The sequence below is a fragment of the Lipotes vexillifer genome, unplaced genomic scaffold, assembly GCF_000442215.2.
Source record: "Lipotes vexillifer unplaced genomic scaffold, Lipotes_vexillifer_v1.1 scaffold678, whole genome shotgun sequence".
Taxonomy (NCBI): Eukaryota; Metazoa; Chordata; class Mammalia; order Artiodactyla; family Lipotidae; genus Lipotes; species Lipotes vexillifer.
Window position 1 is genome coordinate 685,409 of NW_006790338.1, and position 22,733 is coordinate 708,141.

Here is a 22,733-nt window from a genome sequence, read left to right on the forward strand (position 1 = left end):
GGAAAGCAGGGCACTTCCTCTGGGTCTCTTCCCAGAGGACCCCAAAAGCACCTCGTCTGCAGCCAGAACTGGGTTGCACGCCTTCCCCTAAAGCAATCTCTGGCAAAGGAAAATGCGGTTACTGATTGGGTTAAACAAATCATGATTCTTTTTGTGGGGCAGGGGAGAGGCCATCTCCACAACTGAACAAAATTAGGGTTCCGTTGTAAATAAGGGGGAGACAGTTGATAGGCTGGAGGCACCTGACAGGTTCTACTTCAGATAGGGCTGGGCTGAAGAGATTTCTAGTCCCTTCTGGCTCTAAGTTTCTATGATTCTGTGTTACCCAAAGATATAGCAATGGAATGCCACTTATCTTAAAATCTGGTGGCCTAAGTATGAGAGATTCTTTTATACTTAATTCATATAGATTAACGAAACAGAATGAGAAGCTCACGATGGCCAAGAGTGAGCATCATTTGAAAGTTGATGTTTAGAAATGTTTTCTGGGTCAACAAGTTCTATAAGCACTAGAAATTACCCTTGTCACAGAAGACAGAAAACCTCTGAATTTAAGAGGTTGGGGCTGTGATCTCCTGGTCAGGTTCACACTTGAGAAGTGAAATTGACCAGGTCTGTGTTGACTTATGCACTATCACTGTTGCTCATAGCACAAAGAACTTAGATGGAAAAGATCCCCAGCTGGTGTGTCTAGCTAATACATAGCTAGATATGTTATGGATCTCTTTCTTCTAGAGCCTGCACAGATATGTCTTTGCCCCTAGGTTAATGAAGGGGAAACAAATGGGATATTCTCTTTTACCCATAAAGAAAGAACTCTAAAGTAACTCACAGAAGAGATATCACTTGAGCGTAGTTCATTTCTACCAGAATAAGTTAACAAATATCTGTGAGCACTACTGTGGCCAGCACTGTGTGAGGGCTTATATACCATATTGAAAATGTACAAAACACAGCCCCTCTTTGGTTCCTGTAACATCATTGTCTTCACGTTCTTTGCTATGGACATTTGTGGCAGTGTCATGATTGATGTGCATCCTGTTAATTTCACTTCCCTCATGCACCTCTGAGAACAAAGACCTAAATTTGGTTAATTTCCCCCTAGTCTCTGGCTTAAACACAGTTGAATAATAACATGAAACAAATAGACTTGGAAAACTGTTTTGTTAACCAGAAGTGTAAAGAAAAGAGACTTGATTGTGGTCTAGAATGTCAGAGAAGTCTTCATTGAGGAAAGGATGTTCCAGCTGAGCACTGAGGGTTGAGCACACAGCCGAGGCGGAGATGAACACAGGCTTTGTGTGGGGTGGTCAGAGGCTAAGCCAGCACAGGACTACATTTTGGAGAGCAGTGGGCTGAGATTATGGAGGACCTTCAAAGCCAGACAGAGAGAATTGACATGATATGTTTGGCAAGAAGCACTTGAAAATTTCTTGACAGTCAAGATTAAAAGGGTGTTTTACAGAAAGTCTGGAAGCCAGCAGGGGCCAAGGGTAGCGGGGGGTGGGTTGCAGGGAATCTCCTTCCCTGTAACTTTTGTGTCCATGTAAAGATTCATCAGTTAGAATGGCCCTCTTGGCCTCTCTCCCTCCCTTTGCACACTCCACCCCTGGGGAGGAGTAACTTATGGGCAACTTTAGGAGAGGAACCAGGCATGTGTAACTCAATCTCTACAGGAAGCACTTATTCTGGTCCGCTCCTCTAGGCCTGCTCCACCACCCATCAGCCTTTCATGGGTGGTCTCTGGGAGGGGAGCCTGTGCTGATCCAGTGCTGCGGGTGACTCATTGGTGAGTCTGGAATTCTGGGGTGCTACACACCTAAGCTGTGTCCTCCAGTTGGCTCATGTTTTGATTTCTATGCGTCTGACTACCCTCTATCAATCTCAGTTGGTTTAGAACTTGGGTGAAAAAAGTGATGCTATTTATTGGGTCCCCTCAGGCCCTAACAGTACGTGGGGTGGATTGGTAGATGGGAAGAATTGAAGGGATGGAAATGAGAAGGCTCTGCGGTCATCATGATGTGAGGTGATGGGGACTCAAATTAGGGTGACTGTGGTAAAAGAGAAAGTGGGACTTGTGAAGAGAGAAAGGAGGGCTGTCACTGGGCTATAAACTGTTGACAGGATCTGTCTGATTCACCTGGTGTTTCCACGATTCTAGCTTAGTCCTTGGTGCATACATTCGACAAATACTTATAGAGCCAGCCACTGGGAATACGAAGTGAGAGAGACATTCAGGTCTCTGTCTTCAAGGAGCAGTTCTTTGAACGAAATAAAACAATGTTGTAAGATAGAGAGGGACTGAGGGGGGGCCCTTTAACTGAGGTGCTGTGGGATGAAGGCCTCACTGAGGATGGCGCCTTTGAGGTGAAAGGCTGAGGGAGTTGAATACATCAGTGGAGCTGGGGGGGGAGATGTCCCAAACCTAGGATACAGCAGCTTCAGAGTCCTTGAGGCCAGAAAGTGCTCGGCTTGTTCAAAACCCATGAGAGGCTTTTGGCTGGAGTGAGAGAAGAAATGTGAGATGATGTGAGGGGAGGTCAGCAATAATCAGAGGCCAGATTGTGCGGGACAGAAAGTAGAGGCATTAGAAGAATCTGGAATCTGAAGGAAGGAGACAGATTGAGCCATAGAAGACGTAGGTTCAAGTGAATAATTTTGAATAGACACAACAAACCTTAGGACATTAGAAGACAAGAGGAAAAGAGATCCATAGAGAGGTAATTTTCAGATGTTATAGAGGAAGAGATTCTGAAGAAGAGGGAAAGAATTAGGTACAGAGTGAAGGTGGAAGGGTTAGCTTTAACAAGGAGGCAAGAAGCTTCTTTTGAGACCAGAAGCTAAAATAGGAAACATCTATTGAATACTTAAGATGCGTCAGGCATCATTCTGAGAGTTACTCATTTCTTCCTCACAATAGTACAATGAGGTAGGTGCTAATATAGCCCGTTTTAAAGATGATAAAACTGAGACTTGGGTTAAGTAATATTTCCAGGGTTACCCAGCCAGTAAGGTCAGAATTATGATTTAAACTTAGGCCAGTTGGCTCTAGCACATGTGGTCTTAACCACTGTGCTCTGTCTTACTTGTATAGGATATTGGTTAGTGTAATGTTGAAGTGAAGCCGAGTATAGTATATGTAAAGGAGCTCCCTATGGTACACAAAGAGATGGTGGAATTTGCAGTTGGAAAAGACTAAAGAAGATGTGGAAAAATTGTTGTTGGATTGTGTTTGGGATCCACGAGATGAATAAAAGAATGAATTGTCAGGATTAAAGCTATAAAAGAAGTTGAGCAACATGAATCTATGTCTGACTGGTGCTCCGGTCTGAATATTTGTGCCCCCCGCAAAATTCATATGTTAAACTTCTGACCCCTGAAGTGATGGAATTAAGAGGAGGCTTTGGGGGTGCTCAGGTCATGAGGGTGGGGCCCTCATGAATGGGATTAGTCTCTATTATAAAAGAGACCCTACAGAGCTCCCTAGCCCCTTCCGCCATGTGAAGTTATAGCAAAAAGACGGCCTTTTATCAACCAGGAAGCTTTGTCTCACCAGTACCAAAGCTGGTACTTTGCTCTCGGACTTCCAGCCTTCAGAGCTGTGAGAAATAAATTTCTGTTGTTTACAAGGTACCCAGATTATGGTATTTTGTTATAGCAGTTGAAATGAACTAACATACCTGTGTTAATACTTCTGAGTCTTCCTTGAGCATGCTGGTCTTAAATAGACGATGTTAACGATCCAGAGTTGGTGCTTAAATCTGGGAAGTCTGAGCAAACAAGTTTTAACTATTGACTACAGAGTCTAGAGGAAGGAGTCCAGTGAAACAAGGAAGAGACTTTAAGGGGTGAGGTGGAAGGGCTTCATGTTTAAAGGTCCTTATAAAGATGGAGTGGAAGGTAGGGGAGGTGGAGGAGTGAGGAAAATGAAGGAGTACCGCATTGGAAGTTGGAAAATACTTTGTGATGAAGAGGTCTAAGAGGTCTAGGATGTTACTGTTGTGGAAGAGAGAATTAGGTCTCTGGAATCAAGGAGGGGGAGGACCTGCGTTTGTAAATATCCTAAAACCAGATGGCAAATACATAACATGTATCTTTTCCCACCTCAGTGACATGGTGCTTTTTCCCCACTGAGTCTGGATGTGGCCTCAGCATCTTTCTCAGTACAAGGTTCCAGGCAGTCAGTAGCAGTCAGTGAAAGTTGCCTCCTGTCTCTGCGTCAGACAGTGCCAGAAGGGGCTATTACTCCGAGGGTGCGTGGAGCTAAGAGCAGGCCATTCAGTAAGAGGGGAAGTCCAGAAATTGGAGTTGAGGACTAGGGCTGAGTCCTGAAGCCTAGAGGTTGTAACTAACCCTAGAGAAGCGTGCAGTCTTGGAGGAGGAAGTGGGGCTGGCCAGTGAGTAGACAGACAGTTCTCAGGTTGTCTGTGTCTGAGGGAGTCTCGTCACATTCTCCTATGCTCTAGGCTGTCATGTAGTGCTGGCAGCACCTGGGTCAGAGCTGTGAGGTGAGGTTGAACCAAGTGGCACTGTAGTCTGGGAGGCTGGGGATGGGATCTGGAAGTCAAGAGACAGTAGCAGTTGAGTACAGGTCATTGGCACTAGCCATTCATGAAGAAGAGCCAAGTCATGGAAGTGTCTTTGCTCTGAAGTGGCGCTATGGTTCCTCCTTTATCATTGATCTGGAAGCCTCCTATTAGAGTCATTTGCCAACACTGAATTGTAAGCACCTTGAGGATGTCTGTCATCTTTGGGTCTCCAATAAATCTTAGTGTTCTACTTTGCACATAGTTGGTACTCAGTAAATGTGTGTCAGATTGCTTTGCTCCCTTAGTTTTGAGCCCGTGTGTAGTTGTAAATCCTGTTTCCTAGGCTTTCAGATCTTAAAATCATCTATCCTTTTAGCTAACAATAGCCTAGATAACCTGTAGAGAAACTGAAAAGAAAGATGATGAAGGGCAAAGGAAATGTCATAAATCTGTTGAACTTTGAGGGGCAGTCCTTTTGGGCTTGTCTAGGACAGAATGTGGTTCTGTAGCATCCTGGTACTCCATTCACTCTCTACTTCGGCTTCCTTTCACATTTATTCATCTTGTTGTAAGAACTTAAATGTTTCCTTTAAATTTGCCTACATAATTTTGATTTGGAATACTGACACCACATAGGCTTTTGAGTTCTTTGAAAATGTTAAAACGTTGCTCTTTATCTTTCATTTTAAACTACTGTCTGATCTTTGAAGTCCTATTCTTATGACATCATTCATGGTGTTGACTCAGGCAGTTCAGACTTTCTTGGTGAATTAAACGTTTACCTAAAATGTTTCATTTATTGTGATCTGGGACATGCTGGTTTCCAATTATTATTTATAATATTATTATTACATATGTATACTGTCTAAAGGCTTCCTATCAAACGCTCTACAGTCTGGGCAGAAGGATTGCGGGTGCCGGGATGTGGAGGCAGAAACTTTTAAAAATCATTTCTTATTGATTTTCTTGGAATACTTTTATTATATAACTTAGTACATATTTGATGAGTGTGAAATAGTATCTGAAATATGAGTCATCAGGGTGGTGTAGCCATAGAGCCATGGGGCTTCAGAGGAGGACAGTTGTGTTCAACTAGAGGGGACAAAGAAAGGCTTCAGGAAAAGGTGAGATTTTATACTAGCTCTCACGTATGATGAAAACATGGACAAGCAGAGACGCAGGGAAATCTAGTCCGGGAGAGAAAATGCCTGAAGGTCGGGAGGGGCCAGTAATGGAAGCCACAGCAGGTCCCCTGGCTGGAGTGTGGGGAGTGGAAGAGAGTGGCTGCAGTGTGAAAGGTCCCTGGGGAAACTTAAAACGGAGGGGTCAGGCTAACATCACCTGAACCTCCTAATCAATGTCCATATCCCTGCAAGTAGGACAACCACCTGTAACATATTCTTGCATGAAAAAAAAAACAAAAAAAAAAACCTAACTGGATCTTGAGATCTAAATAGCAGATGAGGGACTTCCCTGGTGGCATAGTGGTTGACTGTGCTCCCAATGCAGGGGGCCTGGGTTTTATCCCCGGTCAGAGGACTAGATCCCACATACATGCCGCAACTAAGAAGCTGGCGAGCTGCAACTAAGGAGCCTGCCTGCCGCTACTAAGACTCAGTGCAACCAAATAAATAGGTAAATATTTAAAAAAATAATAATAAAATAAGTAAATAGCAGTTGATGGAAAACCTGGGCAACAGGAGCATTTGACTGATACCGTGAGGATACACTCAGCCAAATACAGAATGTGAGAAGTTCTACAGGACAAAGGAATGAATTTCTTCAATAAATACATGGCATGAAAAAAAAAAAGGATAAAGAGGGAATTGTTATAGATTTAAAGAGGCTTATTAAAAGACCTACCAGCCAAATCAAGGTGTGGACCTAAATCGAGTAAACCATCTGTATAAAGAAATTTTTTGAGAGAATCTGGGGAAATGAGATACAGACTGGGTATTAGATAAGGAATTATTCATGTTTGGGGTGTGAAACTGGTATATATATATATATATATATATATATATATATATATATATTCTTATCTGTTAGAGATACAGCATGAAATATTTACAGTAGAAATGATAAAATGTCTGCAATTTGCTTTCAAGTATTCCAGCAAAAACAAACAAGCAAACAATAAAAAGCAAGAGTTGGAGAGGAGTGGGAAAGAGGAGACAAGAAGAGCGGAGACCTGATGACTTTTAAGCTGAGGGGTGAGCCCACAGGTGCCCATTTTACTCTTCTATGGCTATGCCTTTGACTGTGTTTGACATTTTCCATGAGAAAATGTGTTAAGGCCAGTCTAAGGAGTTTGGACTTTATTGTGTAGCACCAGGAAACTTGTGCAGGGTTTTGGGCTGATGAGGAGGGCATGGGGAAGGTTATGAGTGATCCAGAAAGGTTACCCCGGTAACTGAGTGTGACATGGTGGGGTGCGGGGGGAGGACTTGAAATGGGAGCCCATTTAAGACCTTGATTAAGATGGTGGCCTGAGAATGGGAACTTTTTTGAGAACAGAAAGAGGAAATAATGGCAAAAGAGGAACTCTTCAGTGGGTTGGCAGTACAGAAATGAATCAGCTTCATGAGGGGAAAAAATCCCCTCTTCCTCGTCAATCAGTAGCAATTTTTGTCCTTAAGCCACTGCGCTGGGTACTGTGGGACCAGGGGGAGAAGGAAAAGGGGTCTTTGTTGAGGAGGAACTGACCCAGGTCTTTGTAACTAGCCACAGTGGAAAGCAGTGGGGAAGCAAAGAGTTCTCAAGTTCTTTTTGTTTATGTTTTTGTTTTTGCTTCTTGCTGTTTTTCACAAGGGAATTACTCTCTTATGGTTTCAGTATGAAACTTACAGACACAGTGATTCATTTTGATCACCTTTCTCTATTTTCATTGGGGAAACGGCGATAATCTTTGTCAGCTGTTCTACCTGAACCATTTATGATATTAATTAAGATAGAGGTAATATTGTTCATTCGTGAAATGGAACACTTTAGAAGAATGTATGTGATGAAATGATATGGTCCGGGGAAACAAAAGTTGAACTATAGTAAATTAACGAAAGCTTAGATTTAAGTATATAACTTCTGATTTGTCAGTAGCAAAAATATTCAAAATAAACTTCAGATTCAGTAGAAAGTAGCAGCTAGAGATTAAAGAGAAATGGTAGTTCTCCAGCCCTCTACGGTCAGATAATTAATACTTCACACACAACATATTAATAAGGTTTGAAATAAACAGGCCCTCCAGAAAGGAATACATGCTGAGAATAGTTTCCTGATCACATCTGTTCTCTTCTTTTCCAAGAAATTACACTACAAACTGCAGCCTATAAGGATGGGCCATTTCCTATGATTAACACCCCTCTGGGCTGAGCCGAGGTGGGGAGAAAATATTGAAACACAGTGCATTCTTTACCTTATTCTGCAGCAAGAAGGTGGGGGAACTTTTGAGACTCCCTGTTAGACTTCTATTCAGTCCACCCAAGCTGGCATCTGCCACCCTAGCTTATACAGTCAGAAAGGAGTGAGGTTTGCTTCTGGCTTGGGTCCAATTATAGTTAGAATTTCTAATTCGTGGAAGCTGTTGTAAAAAGCTCTCAGGGAGGAAAGAAAAGGAGAGGAAAATTCCTAGCTAAAAGCAAGAGAGATGGTTTTTATTTTATTCGGGGATGCATGCCTGAGCTGTTAGGTCACAGGAGGGATGGGGATGGAGGGACGCGAGGTTATGGGTCTTATTATGGAAAAGGTTGAACTGTCATCGGCACCTGATGGAAATGAGAGGAGAGGCGGCCTCAGTGTCTCTAACAGCACTGCCTCTCTTACTGCATTATCAGAAAGGAAAACGGAGAATAGGCATCCATTATCTCTCTCTGCAAAGGGATTAGTGTGGGTTGCAAGAAATTAATGGCTTTTGAATTACCACAGAAATACTGATGAATGTCAGGAGCAGAGATGTAAAGCAGGTAAAACTGGCTTTCCTCTGCCGCATTTCTCTCATTTTCTCTTTTGGTTTGCTATCTGAAGATCTAAATCTGTGCTACTCTTTTTTTTTTTTTTTTTTTCTCCAGCCAAGATCAGAAATCGTACCCTTTGGGAATGTGATTTCTCTTCTTCAGGGAGTGACTCAATTAGTTTTTGACTGTCTCCGACGTGTGTCAGCAAAAAGATTGAGAAACATCTCAGAAATGAAAAGCTCTACTAGAGAGGAGAGCTCCCTCATTTTCATGCCTGTTGAAAGTATCAGGACATCTCCCAAGTGACAGTCCCCTTTTATTAAAGTATGAAATTTGTATCTGTTGCAGCTCATCACTGATTAAAGATGGCATGACCAGATGAACTTGTGAAACACAGGGGAAGAGAAGGGAAGAGAATTATACCTATTATATGCTGGACATTACAGTAGAAGCTTTATTTCTATTCTAATTCAACAAGTACTTACTAAGTACCTACTGTGTACCAGGCATTACACTATGTGCTGTGATATAAGGATGACAGGACAGGCCTTGCCCCTGTCCTCAGTGGAGCTTACAGACCAGTGGCGAAGACACACTTCTTTAAAAATTATAAATTATTTTTATAATTTAAAAATTATAAACTGTTTTATAATACAGACTGATGCGAGCCCATTAGAGAGGAATAATATAGTAGGGATCCCTGATACTGACCGAGGTATGTGTCTGTGCAGGCGAGGGAGTGGGGTTGGGAGAGTCGGGACAAACTCCCTTTCTGGAAGAGAGGATGGCTGAGTGAAGGGTAAGTGTGTCATAGCTGGTGGAACTGGTGGGAAAGGGGCATTGCAAGCAGAGGGAACAGCATAAACGGGCTCAGAGGTGAGAGGAACTGCTATCCAAGCAGAGATCTAAGAAGTGAGTAGTCGAGGCACGGCTGGAGCACTGGTTATGAGCCAGAAGGCTCATGGCCTGGCCTTGAAGACTGATGGGGGCATCTGAGAAACAGGAGTTTATGAGAAGTGCAGTGCACTTCATGCTCTGGTCCTTCCACTGGCCCTTCCTGGCTTTACCTACCTAAAGAAAGATGAGTATTAGCAGGGAGTTAGGTCAGGTGGCAGGAGGAACATTCTCTCTCTCGTATTTGGTACTCTGTAGAACGTCATCTAGAAAACAAGAAATCCTGGCAAAGCGCAATTGTTTCATGGGCCCACATGGCATAGTCCCAGTCATTCGGTGTTTCTGTTTTCCGAACAGACTTATGCATGTCACATTGACCATGAACCCCAAACACCCCCCTCCCCAGTACTTACTCTTGAGCCAGAAGGATGTCAACCCCTGATCTGTTTGGTTTCTGGCACCTGCCTTTTCATCTCATTCAGTTCATTCATATCAATGGATTAATGGATTAATATGTTGCTTCTTTTAATTTTTTCCCCCTTTCTTTCTAGAACACAAGGAGGCATTCCCAAACATTCTGAAAAAGGGTTACCTGGAGATTCGGAAGGACCATGACAGTTACTGGCAAAGCTGTTACGCAGAACTCTCCGCCTACAGCTTAGACTTCTATGGCCTCGACAGCAGTGGGAATCAAAACCTCTATGCAACGTACCAGCTGTCACACTTCCAGAGCATATCTGTTCTGGGCAACCTCGAGGCCAGGCTGGTGGATACTGTTCTGTATGACAACACTCAGCTGCAACTAAAGGCAGAGTCGCCACGGGAGGCTTTGGACTGGGGGCAGAAGCTTTGGGAGGGTGTGCATGCCGCCGTGCCTGCTCACATGGGACGGCCAGAGGAGCTGGCTGACTCACCGGGGCTCGGTCATCATGTCGACTGTCCACAGAATCGTTGTTTGCAGAAGAAATCCAGTGAGCTGCTCGTGCCATCCCCTGTCTTGGATAGCCCCAAAGAGTACCAAAACATCCTCAAATCGGGGACGCTGTACAGGCTGACCATCCAAAACAACTGGAAGGCATTTACGTTTGTCCTGAGCCCGGCCTACCTGATGGCTTTTCAGCCTGGCACGCTGGACGAGGATCCCCTGCTGAGCTACAATGTGGATGTGTGTCTGGCCGTCCAGATGGACAACCTGGATGACTGTGACTCTTGCTTTCAAGTCATTTTCCCCCAAGATGTCCTCCGCCTCCGTGCTGAGACCCGGCAGAGGGCCCAGGAGTGGATGGAGGCTCTGAAAACAGCTGCCAATGTGGCAAGGAGTTCAGAACAAAACCTGCAGGTCACGCTGAGGACCAAACCCAAGGATCAGATGGGTGGGCATGAACTCAGGAAGAACAAACGCCAGTCTGTGACCACCAGCTTCCTCAGCATCCTGACGACTTTGTCTTTGGAACGAGGACTCACTGCTCAGAGTTTCAAATGTGCAGGTATGAAACAAATTTTCAGCCTAAAGCTCATTGAAGAACAATCCTGAATCCCACAATTGGAATTCACTTTAAAAATCCCCTCAAGAGACCAGTCCTAGCTACCTCTTGTTTAAAAGGCATCTCTCCTTTAAGGAGTTTTTTGCTATGTTAAACCATCTGTCCGTCTTCATGCCGTGCTGGTGACGTTAAGCAGAAGCAGCTCTGATCTACCCACTGAGTCAGAATGACTTGGCTGAAGCATATGCCGGGCTAGAACTCAGGCTTCCTGAGTCTGCTGTGATGACATTTCCTTAGCCTTCTTAAATAAAGGGCACTGGGAATGTGGATGTCACAGATTGTCTCCTAAGAGACATTCAAGCCCAAAGCTGACTACTAGCACTCCTTAGGCGAGGAAGATGTCTGTAGTCAGTAACTGTCATTGATCACGACCTTGTCAAACCCTGTTAAGGTAGAATCCAGAAAGTCAGCCTTGACAGAAAACCTGGAGGTGGCTAAGAGCAGGGCTAAGATGATTCAGCAGATGACCTCTGAGTCACGATGGGCCGGTGCCTCATCCTGGGGAAGCCTGGGGCTACTGGAACTGCTGTGGAGGGTGAGATACAAGGTGGAGGCCAAGGCAGTCATCTGTTAGTTCTAAAAACCCTATATTAACTGCTTCTCTCCCCTACTCACCATTCCTCTCACCTTCCCCCAGACAGTAAACCGGAAAGAAAACAACCCGCACTAAACCAAGTCTATATATCTCCTGTAAATGAAATCAGGTTATTTCAGTAAACCCCACAATTTGTCACAAGAAATTTACCATGAAGGTAGCTTTAATTGGAAGCCTGATTTGGAAATTTTCAATTCAAGTGTATCAGATTTAAGTATGTTGTTTAGAAATGAACAGGAAACTCACCACCAGTCAAGACTAAATTTTCAATTTCGTGCTTGTTCCTGCATTGAAAAACCAAATAGTGGTGGCACAGTGAAACTTTGAATTTAAGTTAGTTATGATGATTGCCTTTACTACTGAAAAATAATTTACCCAAAGGGGAGATTAAGTGAATCATCCCTGCTTTGTCTGGAGGGCCTCGGTAACTGGGAAGCAGACACTTGCAGGGTGGGATAGGAGAGACCAGCAACCCTGAGCCAATAAAGAAGCTGTACTGGGCTTCCCTGGTGGCGCAGTGGTTAAGAGTCCGCCTGCCAATGCAGGGGATACGGGTTCGTGCCCCGGTCCGGGAAGATCCCACATGCCGCGGAGCGGCTGGGCCCGTGAGCCATGGCCGCTGAGCCTGCGCGTCCGGAGCCTGTGCTCTGCAACGGGAGAGGCCACAACAGTGAGAGGCCCGCGTACAGCAAAAAAAAAAAATTAAAAATAAATAAATAAATAAAATTAGCTTTTCAGATGCAAACTATTATATACAGAATTGATAAACAAGGCCCTACTGTATAACACAGGGAACTATTTAAAAAAATAAATAAAATTTAAAAATAAAATGTTTCATTTTGTAGTAGGATATTAAATTTAGGTAACACTATGACAGTTTAATGTAACAAGGTTAGAAAATAACATGGAAAGAAGTATAAAGTCTGAAAAAAAAAAAAAAAAAAAGAAGCTGTACTAGGTGAGGGCCGTATGTGTGCAGGCATGAGTGACCTTGTGTTAAGTCAGCCAGCTACTTTTGGAAAATGCTTTTGAACTAAGGAGATGCTGGTTTTAGCACAGTTTTTAGAAATTATTGACATTTCAGTGTCTTATTATACTAGTGCGTATATTATATTTCAAAGTTCAGCCATTCAACAGTAATTTATAAGTGCTTACTCTGTGGACATGCTGGAATTTTGGTACACTCCTGTGGCTTTAGACTGCTGAGAGGGGCAACAAATCTGCTTTGTTATTGGAATCAGGGAGAACAGCTCAGCTTAATTTTCAAGGTAGAGACCAGAGTATGAATCGGGAAACTTTCTAGTAAAAGAGGCAAGAAAAGCCTCAGGTGTTAGAAAAGATGGTCCCTTCGTTGGCTCCTACTTCACCTTCCTCTCCTAAGTTTGCTTCCTGATGGAGTGTGCCCTGCCCACATTCTGTACCACCTGAGTAGCATTTCTGACACTCAGAGGAAGGAGAGATGCAGGTAGAGGGTACCATTCCTCAGGTCCACCACATCTAGCAGATGGAGAAATTAAAACAGGAAAAAGCCATAGAAAGTTGAGTAGGAGAGACAGGGAGAAGGAAGCTAAGTGGAAAAGAGTAGGAAAAGGATCACATAATGGGCTGGGATAGAACTTGGGGCAGCTGCTTTAGGGTCCATGTTTTAGGATGCTGCCCTTTGCTGTGTGAATCAGGTGCTCACTGAATAGCTGGCTGGAGAATAGGGTGGGGATGGGTGGTAATAGGGAACCCAGGAGACAGGGGTAATGTAGTCTAAAACTCCTTTGCTGCTCAGCTTTTACCTTCATGCTTTGATTTGGAGTTCTAGTGGGGCACAGGTAGGTTTCTCATTTGGCATGGGGAGAAGTCAGTCCTAATTTGTACAGTGCGGCTGACTCTCAAGTAGAAATTTTTAATTTCACTTCAGTGCCCCCTCTTCCATCAGAAACTGCTACGCTCCGTTGCTTTGTGGTACACGTGGGTTATGGGTAAGCGCGCCTGGAATACCGGTTTCCTACCTCAGGTAGGAATACTTCATCTCCTGTAGGGGGCAGAGTCTCAAAAGAAAAATATCAAAACTTGGTAAGCAAACCTCTGAATGTTTTCTAAATTATCTGGGAGGCTGTTTATTATATCAAAGATTATTATAGCAGATGGAACTTTAAAAATTGATTTATGTTTCTCACAAACACAGTTAATCTAAACCAGCTGTTTATTCATTTAGTACTCGTGTCCCCTAACTTTTCATCCTCATAAAAACACACATTCAGTGAAAAACCTGGTTGTATAGCAACCCAAACTGTCAAAAAGTCCAGTAAATCGTTTTTAGTTGAATCTTGGCTTTATCATTTTAGGGAGAAGCTAATTCACAGTATTTCATGGTTTAAGTGAGCCTCTTTAGACTACAAGTATTTATGTCCACTTAGTCCCTCCCCCTTTAAATATTTTTGATGAATAAACTTTAAAAGTGGAAGATTGCACTGAGCAGCTCTTTATCATGATGTCATTCAGTTGCTATTTGGGGGAGCCACAAATGTTGGCTTTTAAATCTACAAAATAGTGCAGTTGGCCTCACTTCACTAAATTCTTTCTGTAGGTGAAGAATTTTCTATATCCTTTTTTGAAACTTAAAGAGCCCTTGCAGAGAAAATGGACTCTGACCATCCCCAAATGCCTGAGGTTATGGTTTTAAAAATACATGCTTTTGCATAACTGTGTATTTCTTAACATGTGCTTGAACTTTTTATAGTTGTATTTGATTATGTGTGGTTTGTTCCATGGCTTCCTCTCCAGATCCATGGCTGCCCTGTATTAGGAAACCCAGCTACAGTGGTCTTCTTGCTGTTCTGGAACCTACCTTGGTCATTCATGCCTCCAGGGCCTTTATATTTGCTGCTCCTTATTCCTGAGAACATGCCTTTGAAAATTAAGTTCTTCTTTTCATTCTACCATTTATCGTGAGCTGAGTTTCTGACCCCATGCCCCAAACTCAGGTGCACCTGGACGAGTCAGTGCTGCGAGAAAGCAAACGTGGTCCCTGTCCCTGCCTTCATGGAACTTGCAGTCCCCTGGGGAAAACAGACACTAATCAGATGCTCACATCACCAATGCCAAATGGCAACTGTGAGCTGGGCTGCGGAAGTTAGGTCCACAGGTCAGATTAGAGAGCTGTCAGAGGTGGTGCGGTACAAAAAAAAAGGGCAGTTTGATAAGGTTGAACTTCCTGTTTGACCCTGAAGTCCCAGAACGTTCCTGAGCAGAGGAGCACGTGAGGAAAGTGGTATTTAAGAACAATTAATTTGCTGGTGCTTTAGTACAGCTTTACAGAAACACGTCTGTAGCAGAAAATGAGGAATGCTTCTTTAATGAAGTCACTGGTTGGGATTCAAAATTATGTTCAGCAATGGGGCATCTGTAGTGTTAAAATATTAATGCTAAAACAAATGACTGTGCAGCTTATTAAAATATTTATGGGGTATATGTACCTGTAAGTGGTTCTAAATGAGGTTGTTCACAAAATGCTGTATAAATTCAATTATAAGGCAGTAGCCCGGTTTTCTTCTGGAATTAGACATGTGTACATATCTATTTCCCCTCAATGGATGCATGGTTTTCTTGGCACTAATACATACAGATTTTTTCCTCTAATTTCCCAACAAACAAGAAACCTAGCAATTGAGTATTGTGATAAAAGGGCCCAGGCCCTTTTTTATAGATGCTACAAGAGATGTAAAGCTCCGGTCTTGAAGTGTCTTACTGCTTTGTAATCTGAAGGTGAAATCGGACAGCCCACTGTGGGGCAGTGTTCCTGATTCTGAACTGAAATTGAAAATGTTAACGGAAGAGACAGCAGGAAAACAGTGAGCTGAGGGGATCCCCTCCACCATTTCACACTGTCAGTTTTTGTGGTTTTACTCCTTTGGCTGCTGTTTAACTTCTTGGGACTGCTGTTGGTAATTACATCTCTCTGGCATTCAGAGCATTTTGCTTTCCTTTTTTTCCCCCCAGCCCTTGGGAGGGGTAAGCCCAAGGGGACGGGGTGGGGTGGGGTGGGGGGAGTTTTGCTGTGAATTCTTCAGCCATTTAGTGCAAATTCCTGTAATTACCCGCATTGTGTCCTCTCTGAATGGCACATAATACAGCAGAAGCCATTCCTAATTGAGACCTTACAGGAGGTACAAATCCTCTCTTTGTTCAGCCTGACAAATTAGTGCCAGAAAGTGGCAGGGTCCGAGTGGGAATCAAAGGCAAGAAACACAAAGATGGAACTTAAGGCTACAGTAATAACCCTCTCTTGTCCTGAAGGGAGAAAAGGAATGACCAATGAAAAATGAAGTTTTTTTTGTTATAAATTCCCTTGACATGACAGCACCTTGGGGCTGCTCTATTTATTTAGCAAAAGTGATTAAATAGTAATACAACAGGACTGCCCATTGTTTCCACGGGTGCCCCCCACCTCACAGACCCCTGCTGCCTCAGCTAATTGATTGACAGTGAACCTCTGATAAAGAAGTATGTTGTTAGGACCTGAGGTGGGGGGAGCCTTTTTTCCCTCTCTTTGTGTGTCTGAGTGAGTGAGTGTGAGTGTGTGTGTGTCTGAGTGTGAGTGTGTGTGTGTCTGAGTGTGAGTGTGAGATTTCCTTTTTGCTTGCATTGCACTCCAGTTTTTCTTTGCCCCGCCCCTTCTCTCCCCTTCTACTCTCCCCTTGCTTCCCGCCACCCCTCCACCCCAAGCTTTTCAGCAGTTGCTCCCAGCCGACATTCACAAGCAGGTAGTGAGGAATGAGGATCCTAGTGCAGGCTTTTGACAAATTTATCTTCGGAGCAAATTTCCTCCTCTCCCCCTGGTCCATTTAAGGCAGAACAGCTGTGTGAGAAGAGAGAAAAGGGGAAGGGGGCTGATTATTGGTTCTTTAAGGTCAGAAAAGTGTTCTTGTTTTTGTTTTTTTAGTTTCTCATTTGTGGGAACGCATGTCTGAAGCTAGTCTTTCAACTAAGAAGCTGTGCACTAAGAACATTTACATGTGTGTGTGTTTTGGAGGTGTTGTGGAATAAGAAATAAAAATTTGAATTATTTAATCTCCCCTCAGTTCCTGAGAAGCCAAGATTGATTATTTTAGGATAGAACCTGGCTGCTTGTGGTGTAACTCAGCACCCCAAGATTGCTGTAAATTGTGGGAAGATGACCAAAGGCCTCTAGGCAGATAATTAATAGCCCCTGGTTATATATGCCCAACTAGCTAAGCTGAAGCTAAATCCCTAATTTAACTCTGTTACAGCTGCAAAAACAAATCATTTCAAGCCCCTATGAAAGCAAAATATATTAAACAAACAGTATCGACCTTGTTAATACCACGTGGCATTTCATGTGATAAATGAGGGCGTCTTTCTGGCAAAGGCCTGTTTTATGACATCGTTTAGACATAAAGGATACCTTTACCCTGGTAATATAAGCATCCCTGATAGAAAGTATGGAGTGGTTAATTATTCATTAAATAGCTGCCAGTCTGAAAGTAAGCAATATTTCTGAGTTGGGCATAGTTAGTTACTTATTGGCCTCAGCGTAAATCATGCAGAATGGCAATTCTTAAGAAAAAGAGAAATTGAATTTGGGAACTAATTGTGCATGTGAGTCTAGGTAAAGAAAGGTCTGTAGGTTTTCAAGTGCCAAGAAGGAAAGTTATACAACTTACAACTTATGCTCCTGAAAAAGCAAATTCTAGCATAGCCAAAAATCTGTTTTGATTCCCGTGTGAAAAATTAGGGTATCCTCTAGTAGCCAGAGTGCCAGATCTCCTAAGGAAATGAGAGACAGAAATAAAAAGACATTGACTTTCCGTGATATCTTTACTACTATTTTCAAATGTGTCTCCCACTTATTAGGGACGGTAATACAGTGAAGGTTTATTTGACTTAAGGAATATAGGCAAGCAGCCAACTGGAGTAGAATAACACAATTAAGGAAGACTCAGCTATGCCCCTCAAAACGTATAAATAGCTTGGATAAATGAGAATTGTTTAGTCCATTGTTGCCTTCTCACTTTGTATTGTCTAAGTTATTTTGTTTTTGAGTGTATTTGATTGTTATCTCCCAGAGAAGTAATCTCTAGTTAGTTAGTTAGTTAGTTAGTTTTTTGTGCATGCTGGAGGGCTAAGTTCTATTTCCCCAACCTTGAATATGACCACGGAGGGGTTGCTGACACTAAAATCCTTAAGTGGAGTTTTAGTGGAGGGTTTATTTCAACAAGCATTTATTAAACCCTTCAGGTACACCACACACATGCTCTACTGGGCACCTCAGGATGTCTAAGTGGGAGTGAGGTGCAGGCTGTGCTATTCAAAGACATCTAGAATAACTACCCCCAAAAAAGGGTATGGGGGGGTTGGATGAGACTGAGAGGCAAAGGGGTCAAGCATCATGGCCACTGGTTTGGAGACCCATACATCCATGTTTGAGTTCGTGTCAGAGAATCCCTGTTGTAGACAGCTTGAAAGCTCAAGTGCTAAAAGGTGTCTCTCCTCACTCCCGCATTTTAAACTTTATCCTCCTACTTCCTGCAGAATTAATCTCAGGGGAACATCGCCTCAGCTTTTAGTACCATCTTTCAAAGATAAAACTTGAATTTCTGTCATGTGCTCATTAGGTAGTAGGTGAGATGGGAGATATAAGACAAGCATAGATGGGGCGTGGACCCCCAGGACTTTATAGTCTGGTTGAAAATGCACAAAGGAAAAATGAGGGATTACTAGGCAGTTAAGTCAGATCCATGCTTAGTGTTCAGAAAAGCATTTGGCAAAACCCTCAAGACAGAGAAACTTGGGTTATCAGAGACTCTAGTTATGTCATTTTGTGAATGGTGAATGATTGGCAGCTTTACCCAAGGATCATTGACTAATGGATTCCTTTCAGCCTAGAATGTTGTCAGTAAAGGTACATGATAACAATGAGAAGCAGCACACTTTAGTAATTAAGAGCGAGGACTCTGGAATCAGACTGGCTAAGTTTCTAGATCTGCTACTCGCTAACTCTGTGACTCTGGGTAAATTACTTAACCTCTCTGTACCTCCATTTAAAAATCTCAGATGTGAGAAAATAATCACATCTACCCCAGAAGTTTGTAGTAAGAATGAAATGGGTTAAAAGGGCTTGGAACAGGGCCTGGCACATGGTAAGTGCTATATAAGGATTAGCTATTTTTATTATTTGCCCACATAGGACAATAATTACCTGGATAAAGATATCATAGGCATACTTATCAAATTTGCAGCTTATCTCAAAACTAGGTTGGACAGCTAATATGTTGAATGAGAGAATCGAGATTCTGAAACAAGCTAGAGAAATGGACCAAACAAGGTGAAATTTAGTAGGGATTAATAGATAGGACTATACTTATATTCAGAAAATTAAAGGCAAATATAGAAGGTAGGTTCTTCTGGTCTCATGCTCATGTGGGCATGCAGATGAAGCCATGGGGAAGCCAGCATTTGTGCTGTTGTGGCTACACCAAATGCATTCACAAAGCAGGTCCAGAAAGAAGAGAACACATCCTCACTGTGGCAAGACCACACCTGGAGATTTCAGTTATGGATGCTGCTCTGGAAGAACAAACAACCACATCTACTGACACCTGATAGGATAGTGAAAGGACTAAAAACCATGCCACACAAATGTAACCTGGAATAGGGAGGACACAAGTCGTCTCCACATTGTTTGAAGGCTGCCATTTAGAAGAGAAAATAGGCTTACTTTGTGTAATTCCACTGGATCAAAGTAACAGAAATGCCCAGAGTAGAATGGATTTTCCCTTACTGAGGAGGGTTTGGTGGCCGTGGGTGAAAATGAGTAGAGTGGCAAGGACCTTGGCCAATGAGACCAGAAGAACCTCAAGGCCAGTCACCTAACTTGTCTGAGCTATGTGTTCTCCTCTGCAGGATGAAGAGATTTATTAATTCAGCCCTTCTGCAAATATTTATTGAAGTTCTACTATGTTTTAAGCACTATGCTTAATGTTTAGTGAACAAGATAATCCCACTATGTGTCCTCACAGAACTTGAAAATTGGAAGCCAATTAAATAAGTAACTATAGCACACAAAGGTCTTTGAGTTTCCCTCCAACACTTCCATCTGTCTGGGATATTTTAGAGGGGATGGTTTTGCTCTGTATGGTCCCTTTTTTATTTCTCATTCTGTGATTCTTTGAATGTCTATAGAAGATTAGGGGAAATTAGATTAATGTGATCCTCTATTTAAACCTCATTTAATAAGTAATACCTTTTCCCTGTGGGTAAGAGAATTTAAAACATTAGAAATATCACTTGACTAAGAGGACAGGAGATGGGAATTTTTTTTTTTATTGACTCTGATGTTTGTCATTGGATAAATTACTTTTTTGCAGTCTAAGTTTCTAGGTCCAGGAAATTCATTTTAAATAAAAATAAATGTATATGAAGAATGTGAATATACACTGAAATAGTACCATGACTATGGAAGAAGAATGTTATATAATTTGGGTTTTGAACTATTTCACATCCTAAAATTCAGAGAGATTTGATCACTTTATATAAGTAGGCCGTTTGATTTTATAGGATATAAATTTGCTTTTTTGATTTATTCCTGGTATTCTCATCATAGAAGTCACATGTTGGTCTTTGATATGTTTCAGAAGAATAAAATCATTTTGAATTTCAGAAGATAGGGATCTTTTGATAGACCTTCCTGAACTTCATAGGCCATAGCTGTGCTATCTTTTTTTTTTTTTTTTTTTAAAAGCTGTTCATTTCTCCTAGTCTTTGTTGCTATACTTTGGTCTGGAAAGTTCTTGTCCCTTTTTGTAGCTTCCTTTATGGTTAACATTGTTCTCATCATGTGTTCATTTCCGGCTAAACTTCTAAAGTAAGTGTTAATATACTATTGGACTCTATGTTGAGTTAAAAGTTTCTATTTACTGACCTTTCATTGGGAGGGAAATCGGTCTTGGTGTGTTTTTAGGACAGACTGAGGTAGGTTCTCTTAATTTCTAACTAAGTTCCTTGAAAAACTAAGCTTTTCATGAAGTCCTAAGAGTAAGAGCTACTGGAGAGGTTTTCTAAAATCCATTATACTGCCTAAAAGCAGAAACATACTTAAGTGAAAAACTTGCCATTTTAAAAATACATCTCTAGATAAGGAAATCTGGTACTATCCTAATACCAACTTATTTCTTGCGTTAATATTTTCATCTAGTCATTCATTCATTCATTCAACAGACATGGGCCACATACAGTCCCAGAAATTGAGGCATGGGGGTAAACTAAAAGTTCATTTTAGCAGAAGAAAATATGACTGTAGACAAGACTTTATACCTTGAAATATGCTAATATAGAAAATGTTTTAATTAAATTATATTAATAAAAAACAACATGAAACTCCTTTACATGTTTCAGATGAAAAATGGAGCAGGCCTGCAAAGCATTGTGCCCTGAGATCAGGGGTGACAGCCAGGGTTTGGGTACAGTTTTGTATTGTGCTTTGTTGAAGACTTGTAGGTGTGAAAAATCCTTTATACCCTTAAAGACTTATTTCCAAGCCTTCCTTGACCACTCTTCCCAAACCCCACTCTAATTCCCCAGGTAAATTTGAGCATTCCTCCTGCTTGACTCCACCCACCTCCACTGTCTTGGACCCATGGGCCAAGAGGGCAGGACCCCAGCACCTCTCAGACTGGTGGTTGGAGCACCATGTGCGTGGTGAATCATGAGCTTGATGTGGGGAGCCTTGGTTGGACTCTTCCCTAGACCTGTTGAAGTCAGTATCTCTAGGATCAGGCCTAGAGATTTCACAAACTTTCCAGTTGATTTGCACACATACAAAGTTTGAGAAACCACCAGCCTAGCCCATAGAATGTTCTTAGTGAATGGATCAAGTCATATTTCAGTTTTCTCTAGGTTATATAAGCTCATTTCCTTTAACTGTTTCTTCTACATATATTCAACGTTTTAACCATTTAGTATCAAACTGCTGATAAGCTCTAGGGTTCCATATCCTCATTATATTCTGGAAACTACAATGATGTTCTCTTAGGGTTCTACCCAGTGCTGTATGCAAATGAAGGAAGTGATTAGCTCAAGTCCTTGACCCACATTTTGGCTTCTTTTTTTAAGACATCCTAATGCTATGTTTTTATTTTATACTTGATAAGCATATTTAGTATTTGAATTTTGAAAACAGCTTTTACCTCCCTCACCTTCTTTGCTCCCAGCCTGGTCATTGTTCACATAGATGACTACAGTGGCCTCCTAACCAGGCTTCCTGCTTCCATTCTAACCTTTTATAAATCTTGTTTTAACTACAGCGAGTATGATCTTAATTAAAATTCAGATTGACCCTGGTAGACCTTTCTTTACCGTTTTGCAGTGGCTTCCCGCTTCTTTTGACATGAAGACCAGCATTTTTACAATGACCCCCCCGCCCCATGATTTTGGCCCCTGCGCACCTCCTAACCTTCAACTCTTGCCCTCTTGTCACTCTCTCCCACACTGAGTTCCAGCCACACTGACTTCACTCTGTTCCTCAAATGTACCACTTCTTTCCCACCTGCCTCAGAGCCTCTCCATGTGCGGTTGCCTCTGCCTGGAATAGTGCCACCCTCACCACTACCCCCAACGCATTCTTCAGGTCACTACTTAAATATTCCTTTCTCAAGAACACCCTCTCCAACCAACCCCTCAGACTAACTTAGGACCTTTTTAGTTCCCTCTGCTATCATGCTGATCTAATACCTCCAGAAAAGTTCCAGAAAGCAAAATTTGAATTTGCTGGGCATCAGCAACTATTTGCATAGCATTTACATTGTATTAGAGATTGTAAGTAATCTAGAGATGATTTAAAGTATATGGGAGGCAGCGTGTAGGTTATATGCAAATACTACACCCTTTTATATAAGGGACTTGAACATCTGTGGATTTTGTTATCCACAGGGGGATCCTGGAACCAACACCCCATGGATACTAAGGAATGACTGTATTATTACAGCTTTGTTAGAAAGGATACAAATAAGGAACAGCCAAATGAAGAGACTCAGAGGGCAAGGTCAGGGAGGGCTCCAAACACAAAACTTCCATGCCCTCTCCCCGTGGAATCAGGGTGCATCTACCCCTCGGCACACCAATGTGTTCATCAACCAGGATGTTCCACAGAGCTTCAGTGTCCAGAGTTTTTATTGGGGTTTCATTTTATAGGCATGATTGATTGAATCATTGA

At 42.3% G+C, this 22,733-nt stretch overlaps 1 protein-coding gene across 1 annotated transcript in view; it reads left to right on the forward strand.

The window, feature by feature from the left end:
- The window catches only part of PLEKHM3 (pleckstrin homology domain containing M3), a 184,186-nt gene that overhangs the window by 33,230 nt on the left and 128,223 nt on the right, over window positions 1–22,733 (forward strand). The window contains exon 3 of the mRNA XM_007463653.1: window positions 9,925–10,860. Within this exon, the coding sequence (XP_007463715.1) occupies window positions 9,925–10,860 (936 nt within the window). The remainder of the gene's footprint in view (window positions 1–9,924; window positions 10,861–22,733) is intronic.